Source organism: Lepus europaeus, chromosome 9 (genome assembly GCF_033115175.1).
Source record: "Lepus europaeus isolate LE1 chromosome 9, mLepTim1.pri, whole genome shotgun sequence".
Lineage (NCBI taxonomy): Eukaryota > Metazoa > Chordata > Mammalia > Lagomorpha > Leporidae > Lepus > Lepus europaeus.
Genome location: NC_084835.1, coordinates 21059107 through 21083190, shown reverse-complemented (window position 1 = coordinate 21083190; position 24084 = coordinate 21059107). Strand labels below are relative to the sequence as shown.

At 50.1% G+C, this 24084-nt stretch overlaps 1 protein-coding gene across 4 annotated transcripts; it reads left to right on the top strand.

Moving 5' to 3' along the window:
• Positions 1-1845: 1845 nt before the first annotated feature.
• On the top strand, positions 1846-22799 carry ZNF502 (zinc finger protein 502). 4 transcript variants are annotated; one of them, XR_009866784.1, is made up of 5 exons: positions 1846-1869; positions 8443-8556; positions 9057-10904; positions 18552-18632; positions 21186-22799. XR_009866784.1 is itself a non-coding variant. In XM_062200700.1 (3 exons), exons 1-3 carry the CDS (start codon positions 1851-1853, stop codon positions 10625-10627), a joined length of 1704 nt encoding a protein of 567 aa, XP_062056684.1. In that variant the 5' UTR covers positions 1846-1850; the 3' UTR covers positions 10628-12243. The 4 variants fall into 4 exon arrangements, 3 of the variants coding, with proteins under 3 accessions (XP_062056684.1, XP_062056685.1, XP_062056686.1); XM_062200700.1 differs by lacking the exons at positions 18552-18632; positions 21186-22799 and having other exon boundaries at positions 9057-12243; XM_062200701.1 differs by lacking the exons at positions 1846-1869; positions 18552-18632; positions 21186-22799 and adding an exon at positions 2314-2363 and having other exon boundaries at positions 9057-12243.
• The last annotated feature ends 1285 nt before the right edge of the window (positions 22800-24084 follow it).

Sequence of the window (24084 nt, the reverse complement as noted above, 5' to 3'; positions counted from 1 at the left end):
GATGCGAGAGGAAGAAATGGACCAGTCACAGCTGGCGATACTCCACGCTGGTTTTCCCCAGACCCTTTCCACTTAAATAGAAAGGACCCCGAAAGCTTTTTGCTTAGGTCGATGATAGACTTTGATCTGGCTGTGGCTAGCCCTGAGAGCCTCAGATCCAACAAAGCCACTGCTACAAAGAGGGAGGTGGACCAGGTTCAAGTCCTGGCTGCTCCACTTCAAGCCTGCCCTCTGCTATGGCCTGGGAAAGCAGTGAAGGATGGCCCAAGTCTCCACATGGGAGACCCAGAGGAAGCTCCTGGCTCCTGGCTTTGGATAAACGCAGCTCTGGCCATTGCAGCCATCTGGGAAGTAAACCAGTGGGTGGAAGCTCTTTCTCTTTCCACCTCTATCTCTAACTGTCTTTAAAATAAATAAATTAGAAAAAAAAAAAGAAATGAAGAAATGGATATGGGTAAGCAGCTGCAAATGCTACTAACCCCTGCATGTTGCATAGAAAAGCAACAGACTTGGTTTTGGCCTGGTCTTCATGTGGTCTCTTGCAGGGGATGGTGCTGGGTAAGTGTGACTGACTAGGAGTTTCATCTCCAGCGGGAGCAGTGTGCATTTCTGGAGTGTATGCTTTAGACGATCTGGGGAACAAAGACAACTTTCAGGCGGTTTTAACTCCATATATAAGCAATATGCATCTGTGCAGTTACTTCATGTAACCTGTGGAAACAAACTGTTGTCACCTATCATATCTACTGTGACCCTGAGGATGCCGAATTCAAGTGTCTCCCTTGGACCCAGTGTTGTAGCTCAGAGGGTTAAGCTGCTGTCTGTGATGCCTGCATCCCATGTGGGCGATGGTTTGAGCCCTGGCTGCTCCACTTCCCATCCAACTCCCTGCCGATGTGCCTGGGAAGGCAGCAAAGGATGGCCCAAGCACTTGAGCGCCTGCCACCCATCTGGGAGACCCGGATGAAGCTGCTGCTGGCTTCTGGCTTCAGCCTGGCCCAGCTGCTGCTGTTGTAGCCATTCAGGCAGAGAACCAGTGGATGGACGATCTCTCTCCCTGTCTCTCCCTCTCGCTGTAAATCTACGTTTCAAATAAAATCTTTAAAAAAAAAAAAGAAGTCTCCCTCTGTCCCTCCAGCACCCAACCCCCACATTTTCTCTATGGTTGTTGGTGTTCTTGGAAAGTTTCACGCTCTTTAGTGCTTAGAGATCTCTGAGACTTTCATTGAAATCGTGTCAGTGATGAAAGAAGTTTCTCAGCTGTAGAGAAGAAGTCTGGTTCCAGATATCTACTGCGCGCCTAGTCTGTGTCAGCTGGTGCTCCAGGGTCCCTGGGGGTACGGTGGGAACACCGTAGAGGCGGCGCCTGCCCTCAGAAAGCTTACATCGTACCAGGGAGACAGCCGCCTGTGGAGAGAGCCCAGGAGACAGGAGGACTCCTGCCTGGGGTGCAGGGAGCTGTTTCTGGATTTAATCTATCACAAATGCAAGTCATCTAAAATTTAGCTTTGCATGTGGTTAGGGGAATCAACACGTATTCATTGAGTACCATCTCTGCTAGAGACAGCAGAACACTGGGATAAAGTGAGAATTAAAGTAGGCCCATACAGCTGGGCAAAGTGGCACAGAGATGCACTGGGTCCCTCACAATCACCCTTGGGTGGGAAATAGCGGTATCTGTCTCACTAATAATGGACCCATGAAAGGGGTGCGTGTGTGTGTGTGTGTGTGTTCAGCGGCCCACTAAACAGGAAGTTGGCCAGGACTGGAATTACCCCGGAAGAAGAGACAATGGAGTGAAAGCAAGAGTCGGGGTTGGCACTGAGTTTTGAATAAACAGTAGAATTTGGATGGCCAACTTAAGGGACGGTAGGTGGAGGGGTTGGGGGGGTAGAATATTCTAGAAAGTATTTTCTGGGAAAAAGACCTGGTGTCGGGAGGAGGCAAAGGATTTCTGGGGCCAATGGGGAATCAGCAGTGTTTGAACAGAAGGTGTGAGCTGTAGCTGTTGAGGTCAGTTTTGGGGGCCTCGCCTCAGAACTTGTCTACTGCAACGGGGCCGGTCACTCGGTGCATGTGAGGCCCGCTGGAACGCAAGTCCGAGGCCGGGATGGCGCGTTCCACTCCTACGCGCCGCCTCCACAGCTTTGCTGAGGGAGTGGTGCCCCGGGCTGTTCCACCAGACGTCAGGCCCCATAGAGACGCTCCTCCCGCTGCCTAGAGAGGCGGCGAGGGCCGCGCGAGGCCGCCGTGACGCGCTTCCGGCGCCGCGGGGTGGGCCCTGGGCCGTGCGCGTCTGCGCCTGCGCCTGCGCCTCTCCGGGACCGCAGTCTCCGCCCTGCGGGGAGCTCCCGCGTCTCACGGTGAGCGGCGCGGGCCCCCGGGAGGGGAGAGGAGCAGTGCCTCGGCTGGGGCGGCGGCCGGAGGCTTTGGGGGGCAGTGTGTCCTGGCCTCGGTCGCCCCCAGGACTGCCTTCCCGAGCCGGGGGGCACTCCCGGCTCAGCTCACGGCGTCGGCACCGCGGATTGCAGGGCGCAGCCCGGAGCCCCGCACGAGGGGGACGCTTCAGAGATGGCAGAGTGAATGGATGAGCGAGTAAATGATGGGTGATGGAGAGCGAGGACCCGTGTGCGGAAAGGAAACCGCGAGGCTCAGAATTCGCGGCCCCTGCCCTAGCGGCTGCCGCCTGCCTACCCTGCGGCTCAGAAACTTAGGGTCTTCCCAGGAGGCTGCAGCGAGTAGTGTACTGCGCACGGGCCCCGGAGACCTGGGTTGCTATTCTGGGGGGTGGGAATCCAGGAGCGAGGCCACAGGACGAGTGAGGGTGCAGCTGCTCAGAAGCGCATGTGCGTGATGCTGTGTGAAACCGCGTTTGTGGAGCCAGCCAGGCTGTTTGCGGCTGTTTGTGGAGACAGCCTGTTGTGGCATTTCCCAGTAAAGTGGGGTACAGGGAGAACAGCTTGTCCAAGGGCAAGCACAGTGCTACCAAGTGGCCCGAGGCTGCAGAAGAGAGAGCGGGATGTGTGTGTGTAGAGAGAGAGAGAGAGGAGAGAGAATCTTCCATCTGCTGGTTCATTCCCCAAATGGCCGCAATGACTGGACTGGGGCAGGCCAAAACCAGGAGCCAAGAGCCTCTTCTGAGTCTCCCATGAGGGTGCAGGGGCCCAAGGACTTGGGCCTTCTTGTACTGCTTTCCCAGGCCAGGCCATAGCAGAGAGCTGGATTGGAAGTGGAGCAGTCAGGACTTGAACTGGAGCCCATGTGGGATGCTGGCACTAGAGGCGGCGGCTTTACCTGCTACGCCACAGTGCCGGCCCCATCCTTAAGCCAATCTGAGAGATAAGGAGGTGGCAATGCAGAGAAAGTTTACAAGGCCACTGCCTGTTAGGTTGGCAGGGTGAGGCTGTTCAGAGCCTCTTCCCTTTCACCCTTCACCGTAATACCCATCTCCCCCGACCCAGATCTGCAGACAGATCCATTTATCATCTTAAAATCACTAATAATCAGTTTATTCCACAGTAGGCATTTGTGAAAGCCCCTGTACATTCCTCCCCCCCCCCTTTTTTTTTTTTTTTGAGATTGATTTATTCATTTGAAAGAGTTACAGAGAGCAGGAGAGACAACAGGGAGATTTTCCTTCCACTGGTTCAATCCCCAGATGGCCACAATGGCCAGGGCTCGGCCAGGCTGAAGCCAGGAACTGCATCTGAGTCTCCCACATGTGTGCCATTGGCCCAAACACTTGGGCCATCTTTCACTACGTTTCTCAGGCCATTAGCAGGGAGGCAGATCGGAAGTGAAGCAGCTGAGACATGAACTGGCACCTGTATCGGATGCTGGCATCACGGGCGGCAGCTTTACCCGCTGTGCCGCGGCACCAGGCCCATCGTTCCAGGCAACTTGCAGACCATAGAATACTCTGACCCATAGGCCAGATTTGTCCTACTATCTAATTCCTGTAAAACCGTTGGGTTGAAACACAGTCAGGCTCATTCATTTACCTACTGTCTATTTTTGTTTTCATCCTGTGAAGGCAGAGTTGAACAGGTTGCAGCAGGTGCCGTAGCCCATGAAGGCTGAGATACTTTCTGGCCCTTTACAGAAAAAGCGTGCTGACCTTGGGTGTCAACAGACCACCTACCGCCCGGGTGACCCCCAACTGGAGGACAGTGGTCATGACTGAGACGTCTTTCCTCGCCACAGGGTCTAGTATCAGAATACCATCTATCCCCTGCAGAGGGCCTGCCGTGGGCTTTGTGAGTGCTTTGCAGGAGTCAAGGACTCCTGGAGGTGATCCAGTTTGTCACCTCTTCAGGTAAACAGGGTGCCCTGAGCAAAGTCCCTGACCCCAGTCCAGCCCACTCTCATCTCCCTCTGAGTGGGAGGCCCCTAGCCTACCTAGGGGGTCTGGTAGGCTTTGCTTTTGGAGCCAAAATCCATAAGTGAGTTCTGTCACTTCTCGAAATAACCGTTTTTCTAACTATAAAAGTAACACCTGTCAGGGTGAGCATTTGCCATAGCAATGAAGATGCTTATTTTTCCTTCTTATTCAGGTGCATATTTCAACAGATGTTTATGATGTTATGTTGTATTTAAATTTTTAATATCTTGGGGCTTTTTCCCACTAATACGTTGGCATACATATTTTTCCAAATAGTTAATTCCATTTTTAATTATCTTTATGTCTAATTCCCACCAAGTGGAAGTACCATAACCCATAAGTTGTAAGTCTCAGCGTCCAACAACAGAAAAGTTGTTATTTCCAGTTATTGTTTCACAAGTAACAAAAGAATTCTGTTTTCGTCATCTCTGGGACGTTACTTTTTTAGGAAAAATCTTGAATTACTAGGTCAAAGAAAGTAGACATTTATATGCTATCTTTGAGGAGTTACTATAACACTGCAGGATTCAGAATGAATATTCTGTTCTGAGTCCCTGTACCCACAGAATGGTGATAGTAATACCCCAGCTACAATTCAAGGTACAGCTTTTAAGGCTAGTCATATATATATATATATATATATATATATATAGCCAAATTGCCCCCCAGTAAGACGGTGCCAATTTATATCCCCACCAGTGTGTGAGACTCTCCCAATCAGTCTTGAGTTCAACATTAAAAATAGGTTTTGCAGGGGTGAGCATTTAGCCTTAACAATTAAGCCACTGGTTCAAATGCCCACACATGTTAGAGTACCTAGGTTCAATGCCTGCCTCTGGCTTTTGACTCCAGATTCCTGCTATAACAGACCCTGGCAGGCAGTGATGATGGCTCAAATGATTGGGTTCTTCCCACTCAAGTGGGAGACCTGGATTGAGTTCTGGGCTTTGGCCTGGCCCAGTTCCAGCCATCAGGTGCATTTGAGAAGTGGGTCAACAGATAGGAGCATTCTTTCTCTTTGCTTTTCTGTCTCTCGAATAAGTAAAGACAAATATATTTTTAAATAGATCTTTTATATTGCAAAGCACAGAGAGACAGATATCTTCCATCTGCTGGTTCACTCTCCAGATGCCCACTGTAACGGCTGGGGCTAGACCAGGCCAAAGCTGGGAGCCAGGAGCTTCATCCGGGTTACCCACCGGGTGGCAGGGGCCCAAGCACTTAGGCCATCTTCTGCAGCTTTTCCCAGGACATTAGCAGGGAACTGGATCAGAAGTGGAGCAGCCAGGACAGGAACCAGCACCCATACAGGATGTGGAACGTGGCTTTACCTGCTACACCACAAGGCCAGCTCCAGGTTTCGAGTTTTGTGTAATGGTTGATTTCAGCCTCCATTTCTTTGATTACCACAGAAATGGAATTTGGTTTTAATATGTTTATTTGCCTCTTGTAATTCTTGGTGTATTTGTAATATTTTCCATTTTTCTCTTCATCTTTTTTCCCTTATTCGTGTCTAAGAAATCTTTATATAGCAGGTCTATCTACTCCTTGATATTTAAGTCAAAAATACTTTTCCTAACTTGTCTTTTAATTTTATTTGTATTTTGGATATTCTGTGGCTAGATTTATCCATTTTTGTCTTCTGGGGCCCGTACTTTTATGTATTTTGCTTAGAATTATTTATTCTAAGCCTAAAATCAGAAATTCATCAGTATTTTGTTATTTTGTGGTTTCATCTTTTGTAAGTGTATTTAACACTTCGGGAAGTTGAGGTTTATTTTGGTGTGTGATGTGATGCAGGAATCTCGCTTTTTTTCCCCAAGCAGTGGCAGCAGTCACAGTGTAATTGTTGAGTGCTGTGTTTGTGTTGATGCTTAGAGATGTTCTTACCAGATAGCTGTACCTCCTGAGCGCTTAGGAGTCTCAAATCAACAGCCAGGGTCAGGCTTCCTGACAGACTCCTGGCCCTGCTCCTCTCATGATGCTTATCTGATATTCCTGTGACTTCAGTTGCTCTTTTTGTGTTAAAAACTAAGTGATGTGTCTTCTGCGCACATCTCTCTGCTCTGTGCCAGGTCTGTGTGAGGTGCTTTCCGCTTGGATAGGACAGCACTGATGCATCCTCTCCCTGCCGGGCCCAGAGCTGCCGCTCTCGGTAGAGGTCCATGTGACTCGCCCTTCTCCCTTCCCCTCCCCCAGTGTCCATCCAGTCCCTGCACGAGGTGATGGAAACTGCTTCTCCAGGGCCGTCCAGCCTTCGCCTGAACCCGCGGCCCCGACCCCTCACGCACCCCCGTTCTCTGCACCTGGACAGAGATCCGATCAGGTCGCCTCAGCTTATCAGACCTCGTCACATCCTTTCCTGGCTTTCTGCTCGCTTCAGGGTAACGTCGCTAAAATGGTTTGCGATGTGCTCTTTGCTTGCCTCAGGCTTTGTTTCTGGTGCCTGGTGCTTGGGCCTTGTCGGTTCGCCTCCATTCCTGCAGATCTTAGTTTGTGTGCTGTTCCCTGCCACCGGTGTGTTCTGCTCCCGTTTGGCCTGTCCAGCTGCCGTTTGTTCTTCAGAGGGGTTAGATTTCCCAGAAGTTGGGGGCTAGATTAAGGTCTCCTCTGCTCTACATTCCGTAGCACCCCACATTCCCACATTTGTAACTGCCACAGTGGAAATAACAGGTTTAATGTCTGTCGAGCTGAGACCTAAGCAGCAGGCAGGTGGAGGCATCGACTGACTTTTCCTCAGTGTCTGACACTGGTTACACCGACCCTCACTCTGCTGCTCTCCCTGAAGAGGCTCCTTTAGAAAGGGAAGCTCAGACAGTGTCTTCCTGAGCCTTTGAAAGTCAGTGCAGATGGCCGGCGCTGCGGCTCACTAGGCTAATCCTCCACCTGCGGCACCGGCACACCGGGTTCTAGTCCCGATCGGGGCTCCGGATTCTGTCCCGGTTGCCCCTCTTCCAGGCCAGCTCTCTGCTGTGGCCTGGGAGCGCAGTGGAGGATGGCCCAAGTCCTTGGGCCCTGCACCCCATGGGAGACCAGGAGAAGTACCTGGCCTCTGCATCGGATCAGTGTGGTGCGCTGGCCATTGGAGGGTGAACCAATGGTAAAAGGAAGACCTTTCTCTCTGTCTGTCTCTCTCACTGTCTAACTCTGCCTGTCCAAAAAAAAAAAAAAAAAAAGTCAGCGCAGAGGCCCAGACACAATGAGAAGCCCGTGAGACCCACCTTATGTACATTGGTCGGCTCGTTCTACGTTCATTCATCAGAGCTGTTGACCCCGGTAAAACCATTCCTGTCTTCCCCTCCTCCTTGACATAATGCCGTCAGTTCTGCGTCTCCTCAGAGTGGCATGGAGACAGAATGTTGGATGCACACTTGTGGTTTTGACGTTTCAGACAGCAGAGTATAAGGAAACTCTCCTGTACTATTTTGAAAGTCAAAAATTATTTCATAAGGAAAGTTGTTTTTTTTTTTAACTGAAGCCTGTGCTTGTGTGGGTTGTACATGAAGGAAAACTGGGTAACTGAAGTGACACATAGCAGAAAGGACATCCTTGCAGCTCTATCTTATATCCAATAGAAGGGGTCCCTAAGCCGCCTCCACGTTCCGCGACAAGGGTATAGTGGGTGACTCAGACTTAGTGCATTAGCCTTGCTGAGAGGCCACCCCTTTGGGCAACTTTTGAGTATAACTGACTGAACACCCTAATTGACACGAATGTCCCTGTCCATTTTATCTTTATCATTATGAAGTGATAAGGAACATTCTGACCTGTTTATCAAGTACCCTAAGTGTCCAGCAGTGTGTCCGTCTCCTTGAGACAGCTGGCAGCTGGGGTGTGTGAACCTCAAGGGCTGCAGGCCAGCTCTGACGTTTGCCGATTTGGTCACTTACTGCCATCCTAAGAGGCATGGTGGCAGTTATCCGATTTGGTCATTTACTGCCGTCCTAAGAGGCATGGTGGCAGTTATCCGATGGCAGCCAACCCTAGGCAACATCTCTCTCTCTGAGTTTTCTGCTTACTGGGACGGTGATATCTCTCCTACCTTTCCCCGCTATGAGCAGGGCTCCCAGTGTTTAAACCTGGAAGTGTTTTCCAGTCAAAGCACAGAGAAGATTCGTGGATGTTGAATATGCAAGGGGCTGAAGAGAGAGAGATTGGAGAAGAGGCTTGGCCAGGTGAGTGAACAAGGAGCAACCAATGGGAGACACAGGCTGGCAGTTGGAAGATTGTAGATATTTTAGGAGGGAGGCTGAATGAAGCTTAGAAGAGCAAATTCCTGTCTTAGAGGGATGTCGGGGGCAGGTGTGGGTCCATTTTCCCAAGTACTCATTTTATCCCTTCGTCTCCAGCGTTGTCCCCTGTAGATTCTCCCAGTGTTCACTCTGACTACAAACCACCCGTGCTGCCTGTCCTGCCTAAGCTGAGCCTGTGCTGCTCCTAGCTCTCTATTTATCCCCAGTGTCCGGGTGCTCGCACTCCCTGGGTGTCTGCAGTGCCCTTTCTGTGGGGGTTCCTCACTGGGGTGATCACATTACCCTGATGGGGCTCTTCCCAGCACTTACACCTAGTACTCTTGCTTTCGCTGGCCCTTACTCCTAGGCTGTCCCGAGACCTGTCATAGCTGGGGTTCACTCTGCCCTGTACCAGACACATTCACTCTGCTGGCTTCTTTCAGGTTGGGTGAAAAAACCTGCCCCAGAGCAAGATGCCTCTGAAACTGACTCACCAGGGATAGTAGCAAGGAGATGCCAAGGAAATTACCCAGATTCCACATCTGAAGAGAGATACACCTGTGAGGGCGTGAGGGAACGCTCCCCTGGAAAGGTTCCTGGGCCGTGCCTTTTCCAGAATGGAGCTTTTGGAGGAATAGCTTTCATCCACAAGGAAGCACCCCCTGAAATGATTAGCCAAGAATACAATTTGGAGAAAAACTTGCTTTTGGCCTCAAGCCTTGTAACACACCTCAGGGTTTCTACGGAAGAAGAACAGCATCAACGGGAAACAAATAACATTCACACCAACGAGATTTTGGAGCAGAGTCGATGCCCGGCTCTGTCCACACAAAAGAAATCTTGGAAATGCGATGAATGCGGAAAAACCTTTACTCAGAGTGCATCCCTCGCCCAGCATCAGAGATCTCATACTGGGGAGAGACCATATGCGTGCGAGCAGTGTGGGAGGGCCTTCAGCCGTAGCTCATTCCTCGTTCAACATGAAAGAATTCACACTGGAGTGAAGCCGTATGTATGTGAGCAGTGTGGAAAAGCATTTCGGTGCCGGTCACTTCTTACTCAGCATCAGAGAATCCACACTGGGGAGAAACCTCACAGGTGTAACGAGTGTGGGCATTCCTTCCGCAGTCAGTCTCACCTCACTGAGCACCAGAGGGTCCACACTGGAGAGAAGCCTTACACGTGTCCGAGGTGTGGGAAGGCGTTCAGTCAGAACACACACCTTGTGCATCATCAGAGGATCCACACTGGAGAGAAGCCTTACTTCTGCAGTGATTGTGGATCTTCTTTTCGCAAACACTCCAACCTTATACAGCATCAGAGAATCCACACCGGGGAGAAGCCCCATAAGTGTGAGGAATGTGGGAAAACTTTCCAAACCAAGGCAAACCTCTCACAGCATCAGAGAATCCACACTGGAGAGAAACCCTACAAGTGTAAGGACTGTGGCAAAGCCTTCTGCCAGAGCCCATCTCTCATTAAGCACCAGCGAATTCATACTGGAGAGAAACCCTATAAATGCAAAGAGTGTGGGAAAGCTTTTACCCAGAGCACTCCACTGACTAAACACCAGAGAATTCACACAGGGGAGCGCCCCTACAAATGCAGCGAGTGCGGCAAAGCCTTCATTCAAAGCATTTGCCTGATTCGGCATCAGAGAAGTCACACCGGAGAGAAACCCTATAAATGCAACGAATGCGGAAAGGGCTTTAACCAGAACACCTGCCTCACTCAGCACATGAGGATTCATACTGGAGAGAAGCCCTACAGATGTCAGGAGTGCGGGAAGGCTTTCGCTCACAGCTCCTCTCTCACTGAGCATCACAGGACCCACACTGGCGAGAAGCTGTACAAATGCAGCGAGTGTGAGAAAACCTTCCGCAAGTACGCCCACCTCAGTGAGCATTACAGGATCCACACTGGGGAGAAGCCGTACGAATGCATCGAGTGTGGGAAATTCTTCAGACACAGTTCAGTCCTTTTCCGGCATCAGAAGCTTCACAGCAGTGAATGATGCTGTTAGCTAGGTCATGACGGCGCCCATGGAGAGGGTGGCCGGGACGAGAGAGGCAGGTGGCGTGCCTGCACTGAAGGAAGAAGGAGCCATGGTGACTGTGCTCTGGAAGAATGCTCCGGAAGTGGAACTGGGGGCTTGGAGAGTGGAGTCCGCGCCAGGTGGGCATACGGGAATACAGGGTGGAAAAGGAAGTTCCTGCTCTTCAGATGAAGCCTACTGGACACCATCACACCCTCCGCGTGTGCCTCTTACACCCGGGGGAGGCATTTGTTAGGTAGGCACGGGGGTTTCTGTTACCCCATTCCTGCCCCCTCCCACCTGTCTTGTGTTCACCAGCTGGTAAATTGGGGTGCTTTTCCAAACACTGCGTGTCAGCCTGGGAGTGGTGTCGGGTCTGGGGTCACGTCCAGTTGTAAAGGTCTCCAGATGTTTGCGGTGACTCTGACCCTGCTGCTGTCGGGGAGGCTCCCCAACCAGTGGGAGTGTTCCTCTGAAGGGGAGACAGACAAAAATAAAGAGTCCATATTCATTCCTTTTTGGCAAGATTTATGTATTCATTCATTTAAAGGGCAAAGTGACAGGAAGGAAGAGCCAAAGACCTTCCATCTGCTGGTTCAATCTCCAAATAGCCACAGCAGCTAGGTCTAGGCCACGCTGAAGCCAGGAGCCAGGAACTCTGTCCTGCTCTCCCACATGGATGGCAGGGGCTTAGGCCCAGCTGGATTGGAAGCAGGATAGCCAGGATTTGAACCAGTGCTCCCATAGAGGGTGCGTGTATATCACAGGCAGCAGTTTTACCACTGCACCACAGTGCTGGTCCCTCCAGTATTCATGCGCTGAGCAGAGGGCAGTGTGGCAAGACCTGGGCTGATTCCTACAGACATGCTGGTGAAGAAGGTTTTAAGAGGGTGAGGAAGATCTTTCCTTATTTTCAAGCTTGAGGGCGACAGGGGTGCTCTGAAGGAAATAGGAGGACCAGAGAGACTCTGTGAGGCCAATTTGTGTGAAGGGAGGCAGATCTGAGAGGACTAGGGAGAGGGAGGCCCAGCTTCGGTCCCAGAGGGGTCCCGGAGGGGTGCTGGCTTGCCCAGGAAGGAGTTGGTCTGTGCTGGGCGGCTGGCAGTTAGAGGCCTCGGACATAACCTTGCTGCCGCATAACCTTGTCCTGCCTTTGACATTGGAAAGAGCTCTGCAGAGTTACCTGGTGTCCGTGTTGCCCCTAGCTGAGTGGTGTTTTATTCTGAGAAAGTCCCATAAGTTTCTCTTTATTTCCCCAGTGCCTGTCGTGTTCTTAATTGCTACCCAAAAATTGAGCTTCAGAGAATTAATGAAACCTTTGATTGGTGTTTGAAATAGCTTCTAAGCTCTGAAGGCTATATAGGTATTAAATTGTGACTGCTAAAAAGCCACGGAAGTACGTTGGTTATGGGACGCTTTGTCCTTTGGAACTCTGCATGGCTGTTTGCAGAGCCAAGTGTCTTGTAAGCATTGATCTGGGCTGCTGTTTACCACTAATGGGAATGTGGTAGAACTGTCACTTTTCCTCCATAGCCACGAAGGTTGTGTTCTCAATGCCTATCCCACAGAAATTCATAATTTAGAAAAGGAATACCCTATGGGCAAAAATGAATATAAAACTAAATATTTTATAGTCATGAAAATATATCTTCTCCCAGAAGCAAGTGTCAATGTCTTTATGCTTCCTAAATTAAAAATCACAATTAAAAAAAATTATAAAAATATACTTAATTGCTGATAATAGTGTATATTCAGTAAACATTTGTTCAGTGAGTTTTTCATGGATTTTAATCAACCTTTGGCCATCCAAAGTCTTTTTAGAAAATTACTGATATGTAGTTGTTTGGGGTAATATTTATGTATTACTATCTTTGGAATCTTTTCTTTTTAAGATTTATTTATTTGATTGAAAGAATTACAGAGAGAGCTCTTCCATCCACTGGCTCACTCCCTCAAATGGCTGTAATGACCCAGTTGGACTAACCCGAAGCCAGGAGCCAGGAGCTTCTTCCAGGTCTCCCACGTGGGTACAGGGGCCCAAGGACTTAGGCCATCCTCTACTGCTTTCCTAGGCGCATGAGCAGGGAGTCTGCTGTGTGTCCTGCTTCCCATGTTGGATCGTTCTCTCCCTTTGTTTTTTTATTTAGTACATATAAATTTCTAAAGTACAGTTTATGGATTACAGTGGCTTCCCTTCCCCCCATAATTTCCCTCCCACTCACATCCCTCTCATCTCCCGCTCCCTCTCCCATTCCATTCACATCAAGATTCATTTTCAATTATCTTTATATACAGAAGATCGATTTAGTATATATTAAGTAAAGATTTCATCAGTTTGCACCCACACAGAAACACAAAGTGTAAAATACTGTTTCCGTACTAGTTATAGCATTACTTCACATTGGACAACACACTAAGGACAGATCCCACATGAGGAGTAAGTACACAGTGACTCCTGTTGTTGACTTAACAATTTGACACTCTTGTTTATGGCGTCAGTAATCTCCCTAGGCTCTAGTCATGAGTTGCCAAGGCTATGGAAGCCTTTTGAGTTCGCCAACTTCGATCTTATTCCGACAGGGTCATAGTCAAAGTGGAAGTTCTCTCTTCCCTTCAGAGAAAGGTACCTCCTTCTTTGATGGCCCTGTTCTTTCCACTGGGAGTGAGATCTTTCATTTAGGTCTTCTTTTTTTTCCCCAGAGTGTCTTGGCTTTCCATGCCTAAAATACTCTCATGGGCTCTTTAGCCAGATCCAAATGCCTTATGGGCTGATTCTGAGGCAGAATGCTATTTAGGACATCTGCCATTCTATGAGTCTGCTGTGTATCCCGCTTCCCATGTTGGATCGTTCTCTCCTTTTTTGATTCTATTGGTTAGTATTAGCAGACACTAGTCTTGTTTGTGTGATCCTTTTTTTTTTTTTTTTTTTTTTTTTTTTTTTTTGACAGAGTGGACAGTGAGAAAGGTAGAGACAGAGAGAAAGGTCTTCCTTTGCCGTTGGTTCACCCTCCAATGGCCGCCACGGCCGGCGCACCGCGCTGTTCTGAAGGCAGGAGCCAGGTGCTTCTCCTGGTCTCCCATGCTGGTGCAGGACCCAAGCACTTGGGCATCCTCCTCTGCACTCCTGGGCCATAGCAGAGAGCTGGCCTGGAAGGGGGGCAACCGGGACAGAATGAGGAGCCCCGACCGGGACTAGAACCCGGTGTGCCGGCGCTGCTAGGCGGAGGATTAGCCTGTTGAGCCACGGCGCCGGCCTGTGTGATTCCCTTTGACTCTTAGACCTTTCAGTGTGATCAGTTGTGAACTGAAATTGATCACTTGGACTAGTGAGATGGCATTGGTACATGCCACCTTGATGGGATTGTATTGGAAGCCCCTGGCACTTTTCTAACTCCACCATTTGGGGCGAGTCCGATTGACCTCCCAGCATTTTTATGCACTTGAGTAAACAAGTACATACGTCACTACACACGGAGGTGAGTTCCTTATTCTTTATATGGCAGCTACCTAAATTTATGTATTTCATTGGTGCATTTGAGCAACTCAGGGGCTAGGTGTCACATAGGAAGGCGGAAGAATCTAAATTCCAGGAATAGTTGCACGCCTGTAACCTTGGGCCTTTTTCTGGCTCAAAATGCAGCCTGTCATGGAGGAATGGCAGTTCTCTCACAGCTCCTAAAAACTCCTGAGACAAACATTTAGCTTGACTTTAATATGTTGCCCCCTATTTTATTTCATTTAATCTTAATATATTATACATTATTAAGTCTTAACTCCAACGGTACTTAACCTAAATTAACTTACAGTTTGGATTAATCACTTAAAACTTAACTCCACAATATCTGTGCACCTGCTGTCTCCTGTTGTAGTATTTCCTAAAGCTGGAAACTGTCTCCGCTGCCGTCGCTTTAGCTCAGCTTGTCAGTGTATTTCCCAGTTTTTTTCCCAGTACTCTTCTGGACTCTTGCCCCACAGGGCCGCCTTTCACACGTGTGCATCATCTTTGTCATGGGGCCAGGGCAGCGCCATCGCCCTGTGGCTGGGGTCTGAGGAGCACGTGCTAGTCCCCGCCCATGGCCTTGGTAGCTCACACGCACTGACTTCCCTTAATCCTCACAACTGCCCTTGCTAGTGTCGTACCCGAAACGTCCGATTCCCACCAGTTAAGACCGCCAGGAGCTGAGGCTGATGCAAACGCAAGAGTTTTATTTCAAGCTTGAGGCTGGTCTGACGTCCGCACCAGGCACAGCTGGGCTGGACCGGCAGCCCCTACAGTAAGGGCGTTAGGGTTTTTATTGCAGTTGAACGTACAAGTTTGGCTATACAGTATCTGATAGGCTCCTGTTCTAAATTCATACTTGTCCTACAATCGGCTACTATTCGAGCGAGTAAGCAAGTTTTTTGTTTTCTTTCTCTTTTAAGTTCAGCATAGGGTCTGTTCTTCCTGGCAAGCATTAAGCCAGTGATTTCAGCATAGGGTCAGGGTTTTACACAAGCATCCCATAGGCCTTGCCACCTGGTCTTTATCTTGTTGGCAGTGAACGACCCCAATTCCGTGGTCGTCAGGATGGCGACCCCAGAGACCCAGACCTCAGGCCAGAGGATGCAAAGAACACGAGGCGGTTTATTGAACGTTTGCGCAAACAGGCTCTCCAGCACCACAGGTGGTCGAGAGAGCCCCCAGCAGGGGTTACAGGCAGTTTTTAAAGACAGTAGCCACCTGATTAACATATGTATGTGGAGCGTTTGGTGATTAGCTATTTTGAAGGGCAACAGGCATGCAAACTCTTGAAGCAATTGCTCACTAATCTAGGGTACATTTGGCGCCCGTGTTGGGAGGGGTAAGTTTATACAATGGTCACTAAGTTACAGAAACTTATTGTAGCTCTTTTCCGGACATCTGCAAGCATTATCTGGTGAGACGGTTACACAGAGCAGTTACACAAGGCAGTTTCCCAAGGTTATTCTGCAGGCGGGTGGAGACACAGTTATCTTAAGGGATGTCTACCGCCAGCAGCTAAACTTTTTAACCCTTTACTATAATATTATTTTAATATTTACTTTTAGCAGGGGTCTTACAGCAGGGCCATCCAGTCTTTTGAACCAGTTCTGGGATTTGGAGAAAATGGTAAGGGGAGGCTTGTTACTATAAGATGTCAATTTTCAACATGACTGAGTTTAACTCCTTCCTAACTCTGTTTTGTAAGTGAGAAAGCAAGCACAGAGAGGTGGAGTAACCTCAGGTGCACGTGGGAGACCCTGGGAGTGAAGCCTGCGCTGAGCACTCACTCTGTTGCCCGCAGGCCCGGGGTCAGTGAGGTGTCTGGGGCTTCTGAGAAGCTGCTAACCTCCTGGGGACGCGTGTGGGGACGACGGAAGCCAGCTTCCCCAAGGGATAAGGTAAATGCGGCGTGTCCCAACACAGTGTGGCACACAGCCGTCCTTGGGCCAAGCCCATCCTCACGCCCATGCAGCCTGTTAGGTTTGGAACAGCTCAGGATTCTGGCCTTTCGTACCCCCAGAAAGGAGAGATGGGAAAAGGTTGACGGAGACCAACCTCAACAGAGAGAGGTTGCTTTGTTGAAGCAAAGAGGTTGGCGACAGTCTCCGAAGACACGGCCAGCAAAGCACAGTTAGGGCTGAGGTTTCCCCTGGTGAAGGAGGGCGTTTGCCGCTGGGAAGAGGCTTTGCAGCTGGTGGAAAGTAGGGAGTAAGGGCCCTTTGTAACGCTCCCCGGCGGTTTTTCCCGTCCGTGTTTCAGAAGCTGCCCTGTGCGGCTCATCGATTTTCCTAGCCGTTTTTGCTGGGAGTCTAGGGGGGTGGCGCCTGGTTCCGCACCAAGGGCCCCAGTTAGAAGGGAGGCAATATGCCTTTTGCAGCCCCCTTCTCCAGGGAGGACGGGCGGGTTGGCCGCCTGTGGAGGAACACGGTCTCGGCGGCGGACCACGAAGCACCTTCGGGCGGAGGCATCGAGATGAACCCGCTCCCGCCTTCCTAGAGGAGACCCCGGCGCTACCGCTGCGGCGCGAGTTGGTGACGACACCGGCGCGCCGGCGGCTCGCTCCCGGCGGCCTGCGGGGGCCCGGGCGGCGGAGTGCGGGGAGGGCGGCGCCTCGGGAGCTGCTGGTGAGCGGTTTCGGTCGTCCGGGGCAGTCCTGGCCTCGGCGGGACCCGGGCGCCGCCGGTCGCAGCACAGCTTCCCTCCGGGAGAGCCCGGCCGGGCGTCCGGAGCCTTGGGTCCCGTCTGTGCCCAAGCGAGTCGCCAGCTTGAGAGCGCCCCGGGTTTCTGTTTCCAGAGGCAAACACTGGTCCTTCTCTTCCCAACTCGCAGAGATGTGCAGGTTCCCGCCTTCCCTTCATTGAGTACTCTAGTCTAGAGCTGGTCATTTACCAGCAGATACTGTTGTCATTTACCCGCCGGCACGCTGTGAGTCCGCACCATTGACTAACTCATCTGTTCGGCACCACTACTGTGAAGCAGTCACTGGTGTCCTCATCTCCACTGAACAGCTAGAACCCGCGAGCACAGAGCGGTCAGATGATTTGCCCGACATGGGAGAACGGTGGCGCGGGCGCTCAGACCCCGGGACCCCGCCCCATAGCCCATGTCCCACTTGCCTGCTAGTTGAGAAGGAAGGCTGTAACGAGTCTTAGAGCAGCAGGTGCTGTGCTTTGGGAACGCAGAGCGGAAGTGCCTCGGAGCAGTCGTGTGGTGTGGAGAAGGCACGCGGTTCGCGTTAGAGCTGAGTATTCAAGTGTGACCAGAGTGTCAGATAAGAGGGGCTGGGGGCCTGGCATCCATCCGCCAGGAAGCCAGCTCTCTGCTGGGGGTCCACTGCTCTCCAGGAGGGACTTTGGGGGTAGTCTGGCAGGCTCCTTTGTACACATTCTGCAGCACACACTGGTCGTCCTCACACTGTTTCCTAGACGTTTTTCTGTCTCTGGTCTGTGGGAGGAAAACTGATGGGGGAAGCCCATTCTGAACCAGCACTTCTCACCACCGCGTGGTCAGTGAGTACTTTTCAAATGACCGAGTAAACAGCTGCACCGGAAGGGCTTGATTTGAGCTGTCTGCCCTTTTCCAGTCTGTTTTTTTGAATCCAGGGCTGATAGAATGTTGGTACAGAAGAAGCTGTAGGGCCGGCGCCGCGGCTCACTTGGTTAATCCTCCACCTGTGGTGCCGGCATCCCATATGGGCACTGGATTCTGTCCCGGTTGCTCCTCTTCCAGGTCAGCTCTCTGCTGTGGCCCGGGAGTGCAGTGGAGGATGGCCCATGCGCTTGGGCCCTGCACCCGCATGGGAGACCAGGAGGAAGTACCTGGCTCCTGGCTTCGGATCAGCACAGCGCTCCGGCTGTAGCGGCCATTTGGGGAGTGAGTCAACAGAAGGAAGACCTTTCTCTCTCTCTCTCACTGTCTAACCCTGCCTGTCCAAAAAAAAAAAAAAAGTAGATACTGTCTGTCTTTTCACTTTTATCTCGCAGCTCAGAAAACAAATTGCAGATGAGATTGAGCAACCTGCCTCAGGCCACTGAGCCAGTTAGCGGTGGCGCTGAGGCTGGAATGCGGACTTGGCTCAGCCTGTTGCTGCCCCTCCGCCCCGTGTTGTAGCGCACACTCTGAGTTTGGAGTCCGTGGCTTGCTCAGCAGGCTTGGGGAGCCATTGTTGCCCCGGGATATTGAGTCCTTAGGCACGTTTGCTCCTTGTGCACTGTCACATCTCTGAATTCTGCCCGCTCGCCGACCTCTGTGACTGGTGGTGCTTTGGAGGATAATAACGAAACTCTCATCTAGACGTAAAATAGCTGCTTGGCTAGGGAAGGGCGGTACTTGGGTTCCTGAGTCCAGACTGTGAGGGAAGCAGACTGTTTAATTGATCAGTGGCTCTGCTTCCTTCCTCAGTGCCTCCGACTCCTGCCTTTCCTCTGAAGAGCCCCAGGAGACAAAGCGGTGTCGCTTGTGATCCTAACACCTTATTTCTGGGTAAGTGGACTCCAGCTAGACAGCTCGGAATGGGTTGTCATTCAAAAGTGAAAGCAGATACAGTAGGACCTACCAATGGCTGCTACCCCTGGACCCAGCAAACTGAAAACACAGAGCCACTGTACATAGGGACCATTGTACTCAAACCAGTGACAGTAGCCCACTGTGGAAGAGGGCTGTGGGTGCCTGGCTTTAGGACAGATCAGAGTACACCCATGTCTTACGACTCTTAAGTAGCAAGAGTAGTTGTCACCCCTGTAGTCACCTAGTGGCACATCTTGAGACCACTTCCTGAACTAAGTGTGATAACCTAATGATGTAGTGCTCAGACCTGAGAAAAGTCAGAGAAATTTAATAAGTGAAACTGATGGGAAATCACCCATTGCAAAGGTGATTGTCTCCTTGGAGCAAGGAACACTTTTATTTCCTTGGAGCTCCACATTTGGAGCAAGAGTGAAAGTCATTTTGAAACTGCCGTTGTGTTTGGCAACATAGAACCCAGGTTTCTGTCAAACTCAGTAAAAATAGTCCCAGGTGAACTGGGCTCTTAGGTTATGGGTGCTGTGTGAACACATCATGACTGTGCTCTGATGAATTTGGTACCGTCTGATATCCGTTAGAACATGTGGTCTCGGAGCACCATGTGTCCGTGTGCGTGTGTGTGCATTGGGAGATGCCCGGAAGGATGTTCAGCAAAATACCAGAGGTCTTTTCTGTGAGTGGTAGGGTTTCATGGGACTTTCTTTTCAGATTGACTAATAGAAGGAACACGCGTTCTCTGTATGATTTTTAAAATTGTTTTATTTGTGGAGGGTAAGAGAAGAGAAAACTGGTTAGAGTTTTGGTTTTACATTTAGTTGTTTAAACCATCTGGAGTTTGTTCCAATATACATTATATCCATATTGGGAGTGAACTATGCAGACAGAGATACAAAGGTTCAGGCAAGACACTCAGTTTCTCTAACAACCAGTGTAGCGTCGGCACTGCCCAGTCAGATCAGTCTCTGGCAGTAAACCGTTTGTGCAGGTACACCAGTGTGAACCAGTGCGAACCAGCTGACCCTCAGCCCCCATAAACCCACACGTGACGACGTGAAATGATCTCTAAGATATGTTCTTTAGTGGAGAAAAAAGCAAACTGCAGAGCAGAACCTAGAAACAGTTTTAGTTTTATTTTTATTTACATTTACAACTAAAGGCTAAATGTGTTAGAAGAATATGTGGGAAAAAGGATGAAAGAATTATTCTAAATGTAATAACATCTGAGGAAAGGAATGGGTTTATTAGAGTGACATGATGATGGGTATAAAAGTGAAGCATTTAATCCTGTATACTTCTACATTGTCTAAGTACTTAAGAATGAGGATATATTCAGGTGTAACTTATGTGATTAGAAAGCTAAGATAAAAACTGGCTCCAAGGATGGGTGTTGGGGTTCAGTGGGTAAGTCGGTCGGGCCACCACTTGTGCGTCCCTTGTTAGCGTGCCTGGTTTAAGTCCCCAGACCCCAAGCTTCCAGTCTAGCTCCTGCTCCTTGCTCATGTGCCTGGAAGGCAACGAAAGATGGTCAGAGTACCTGGTTCCTGCTGCTCGGATGGGAGGACCACATGGAGTTCCTGGATCCTGGCTGCAGTCTGGCCTAGCCCCAGCTGTGCAGCATTTGGAGTGTGAATCAGCAGATGAGGCTCTCTCTGTCTCTCCCTGCAAGAAACGGGGCTCAGAGAATTCAATGGGTCAGGATCTCCCGCACCCTTCAGTGAAGACCTTCCCCTGAGCAGGCACCTGAATATCCATTCTCTGATGCCATGCACCATCTTAGCCAAGACATGAGCTTCAAATTTTGATGCTATTATAATCATCTAAGTGTTTTTTATTTTTTTTTTCTCCAGTTGGAGTGTCCTGATGACAGTGATTTGGTACCCATACAGTTTTTCTATAGTGGAGACTGTGTTAATCAGCTGGACACTGAGCATACATTTTTTCATTACAGATTAAAGTGACTTTGTTTTCTACTTCATTCCCCTCCTAAGCTTGATTAGATCCTTCAGATTCCGCAGCATATGTTCAGCTGCAAAGGGCAGGGCCCAGTCCTGGACCCTGGTGCTACTCAGGTTACTGCCAATGGATGCTGCCCTAAAGAACACCTTCCTCTCGCTCTTCTGAAACAAAGCAGTGATAGCTCCATTTCTTTGAGTAAACAGGACTCTAGTTTTCAAAACTACATATGTCCCTGTAGATTAGATCTTGGGAGTGGGGGCTGGAGGGAGCTATAGATGCTGAAAGTTTTGGAGAAAAACAGGTGCACAGAGCTCCCCCATCAAGGCCAACGAGTAAGGGAGAACTTTTGAGATGGGCCTATGGGAGATGAAACTGAATCACCTTTGGGGTCTTAGGATGGAAACCCTTTAGTTACCACTAGTCTGCCGAAATACTGCTAACACGCAGCCTAAGAAAATAGAATTACTATTCAGTTACTTTTAGAGGAGCAGAGGAACACTAAACTTCCCCTGAAACTTAACTTACTCAAATCCAGGACACTTACTTCTTTTACAGTTCGTACTGTTTATCACTAGAGATGCAAGTCTGGATGATCCCAAATTACCTGGGTTAGCCGTCAGCACTGGTTGTTCCAGAATCAGCTGTAATGAGGGATTTTATAGAATTCCTAACACCTGTCATCACCAAATCGTTCTTCAGAGACTGTTCCCCAGGGGCTCACTTTTGGAGGTGAAGGTACCTGCTGAAGAAGGAAGAGGAGGGGCAGTCCTGCGGGATGGCTGACAAGACAGCACGTGAAGTGCACAGGCACAGGCACTGTGTTCCCCGGAGGACAGTGTTACTCCAGGGATGATCATGTCTAGGGAAATTGGGTGTGCGTATGAATTGGAGAGGTCTCATCTAAGTCACAGAAGTGTGTGACAGGCAGTGTGAGTTCCACTGGTGGCACTGCGAATCAAACACCCGCGAGTTAACATGCAGAAGCAGCCTCCCGAGGGCAGTGCATGCGGAAGATCTTCACTCAGAGGCCATCTCTTACTCAGTGTCAGAGGACCCACATGGAGAGAGCCTCATGTGTGCTCACTGTGCAGCTTGGTTCTGTAAACAGTAGGTCTCACTCGGCATCGGAGAATTCACCCGGGAGAGAAACCTGACAAGTGTCATGAGTGTGGGAAGCCTCTCAAACCAAAGCAGTCCTCAGCCAGCATCTGAGACTTCATACTGGAGAAAAGCCTCATAAATGCAAGGCATGTGGCGAGGCCTTCTGTCAGAGCCCATCCCTTACCAAACACCAGCGAACTCGTACTGGGGAGAAGCCGTACAAATGCACGAAAGGTGACAAAGCCTTCCGTCAAGGCATATGCCTCCCTCGCCATCAGAGAAGTCACTCTGGAGATGGACCTCATGGGTGCAACGAGTGTGGGAAAGCTTAAATCAGAGCGCCTGCCCCTCACAGCACCAGGGAATCCATTCAGGAGAGAAGCCCGACCTGTGCACTGAATGTGGGAGAGCCTTCGCTCAGAACTCGCCTTGTTGAACATGAGCGAACTCACACTGGTGAGAATCTGTGGCAGTGTAGTCAATGTGGACAGACTTCCACAAGCAGGCTCACCTTAGTGAGCATTGCAGGAGTCACACTGCAGAGAAACCCTATGAGTGTGCCGAGTGTGGCAAAGCCCCTGGGCACCGTTCAGCCCTGTGTGGCAGCAGAGGCTCCATGCTGCCAGGGTACCTAGCATGGGAAGGTCTGTAGGAGACATACTCCCTGCTGCAGCCTCGGGGGGTAAGACTCAGCCTGCAGCTGGGATGCAGACATTGTATTTTAAACAAACAGCACTGTGCCCACATGTTTAGAACCAGTTGGTCCAGTTTCATGCCCTCTCTTCCTCTTACTGGGAGTGACTGTGTCCTGTCTGCGCCTCATTTCCCTAATGAAGGATAATGAAGACCCTTCTTGGGGTTATGCTGAGAATAAATGGGTTGGGTTTGACACTTCATTGCTATTAGTGGTTTATAGATATTCTAAAGTCTAACACAAAGACATCTTTAAAAATACATCTGTACTATCTGTAGGTGAATTTTAAAGCATACCTGGTTCTTTCAGGTTTTAGGTGGAAGTTGAGCACTGATAGTTTAAAAAACATAAAACGGCCGGCGCCGCAGCTCAATAGGCTAATCCTCCGCCTAGTGGCGCCGGCACACCAGGTTCTAGTCCCGGTCGGGGTGCCGGATTCTGTCCCGGTTGCCCCTCTTCCAGGCCAGCTCTCTGCTGTGGCCAGGGAGTGCAGTGGAGGATGGCCCAAGTCCTTGGGCCCTGCACCCCATGGGAGACCAGGAGAAGCACCTGGCTCCTGCCATTGGATCAGCGCGGTGCGCCGGCCACAGCGCACCGGCCGCGGCAGCCATTGGAGGGTGAACCAACGGCAAAGGAAGACCTTTCTCTCTGTCTCTCTCACTGTCCACTCTGCCTGTCAAAAACAAACAAACAAACAAACAAAAAAACATAAAACGTCCTTTACCAGAATATTACATTCAACCTTAATATGAGAAATAGGTAAGGTCTCTTCTTTACTGGATTTCCATCCAAAATCAGAAGAGGTGGCAAAAATGTGGGGTGCCAGAAGCTCTTCCACAGCTCTACTGTAGCATCCAATCCAGAGAGTAGAAGGTTGGCTTTCTGCAGTAGTCTATGAGCTCTGGGTCAGTATAGCGCCAGAGCCAGAGCTGAGATGAGCAGGTGCTCAGTGTGTGCTCTCTGTAAGGGCATATTTAGGGAGAATCAGCTGGGAGAGGGACTGGCAGCCTAGAAACCTGCAAGAAAAGTCAGTGTAGGATTTCCTCAGACTTTCTTAGTTTGGCAGTCAAAGTCTGACTTCCAAGTTAGTTCTGGAAGAGCCAGATGGTTGGTCATCCTATATCAGCAAGACGTGGCTTCAATGTCCACTTAGCTGGTCTTAACCACTTTAAGTTTATAAAATCAGAAGATAGGAGCCAGTCCATTGCTGCAGCCTTTCCATGGGTGGTATGGATGCCTGTGTCCTCTTGGAGCTCTCCTAAGCTCACAGACCCTCTGACGTATGCGCAGGAGCCTGTCTGCTGCTTTCATCTCCCTCCGACAAGTGAGTCTCAACATTTCCTTCGCTGGGAGCGGTCCAAGTTCAGGCAGGTCCCATCAGTTGGGTATCTGTCTGGTGATAGCTCTTACTGGGATATTCCCTAGACAGTGTAGAACATTACCAAGTAAAAGGGAGTGAGTGTGTGTGTGTGTGCTGTGTCCCTCCCCTACATAGCTATCATGATTCAACCATCGGCCCCTGTCCCAACAGTCTAATCATTTACCAAAGCCCGCCCCCACCTCGTCAACAATATAATTGGATGTTTCTAGCCTCTTAGTACCATTACTGTAAGACTTTGAGAATCCAGCCTTTAACACATAGGCCTTTGGTGGACACCC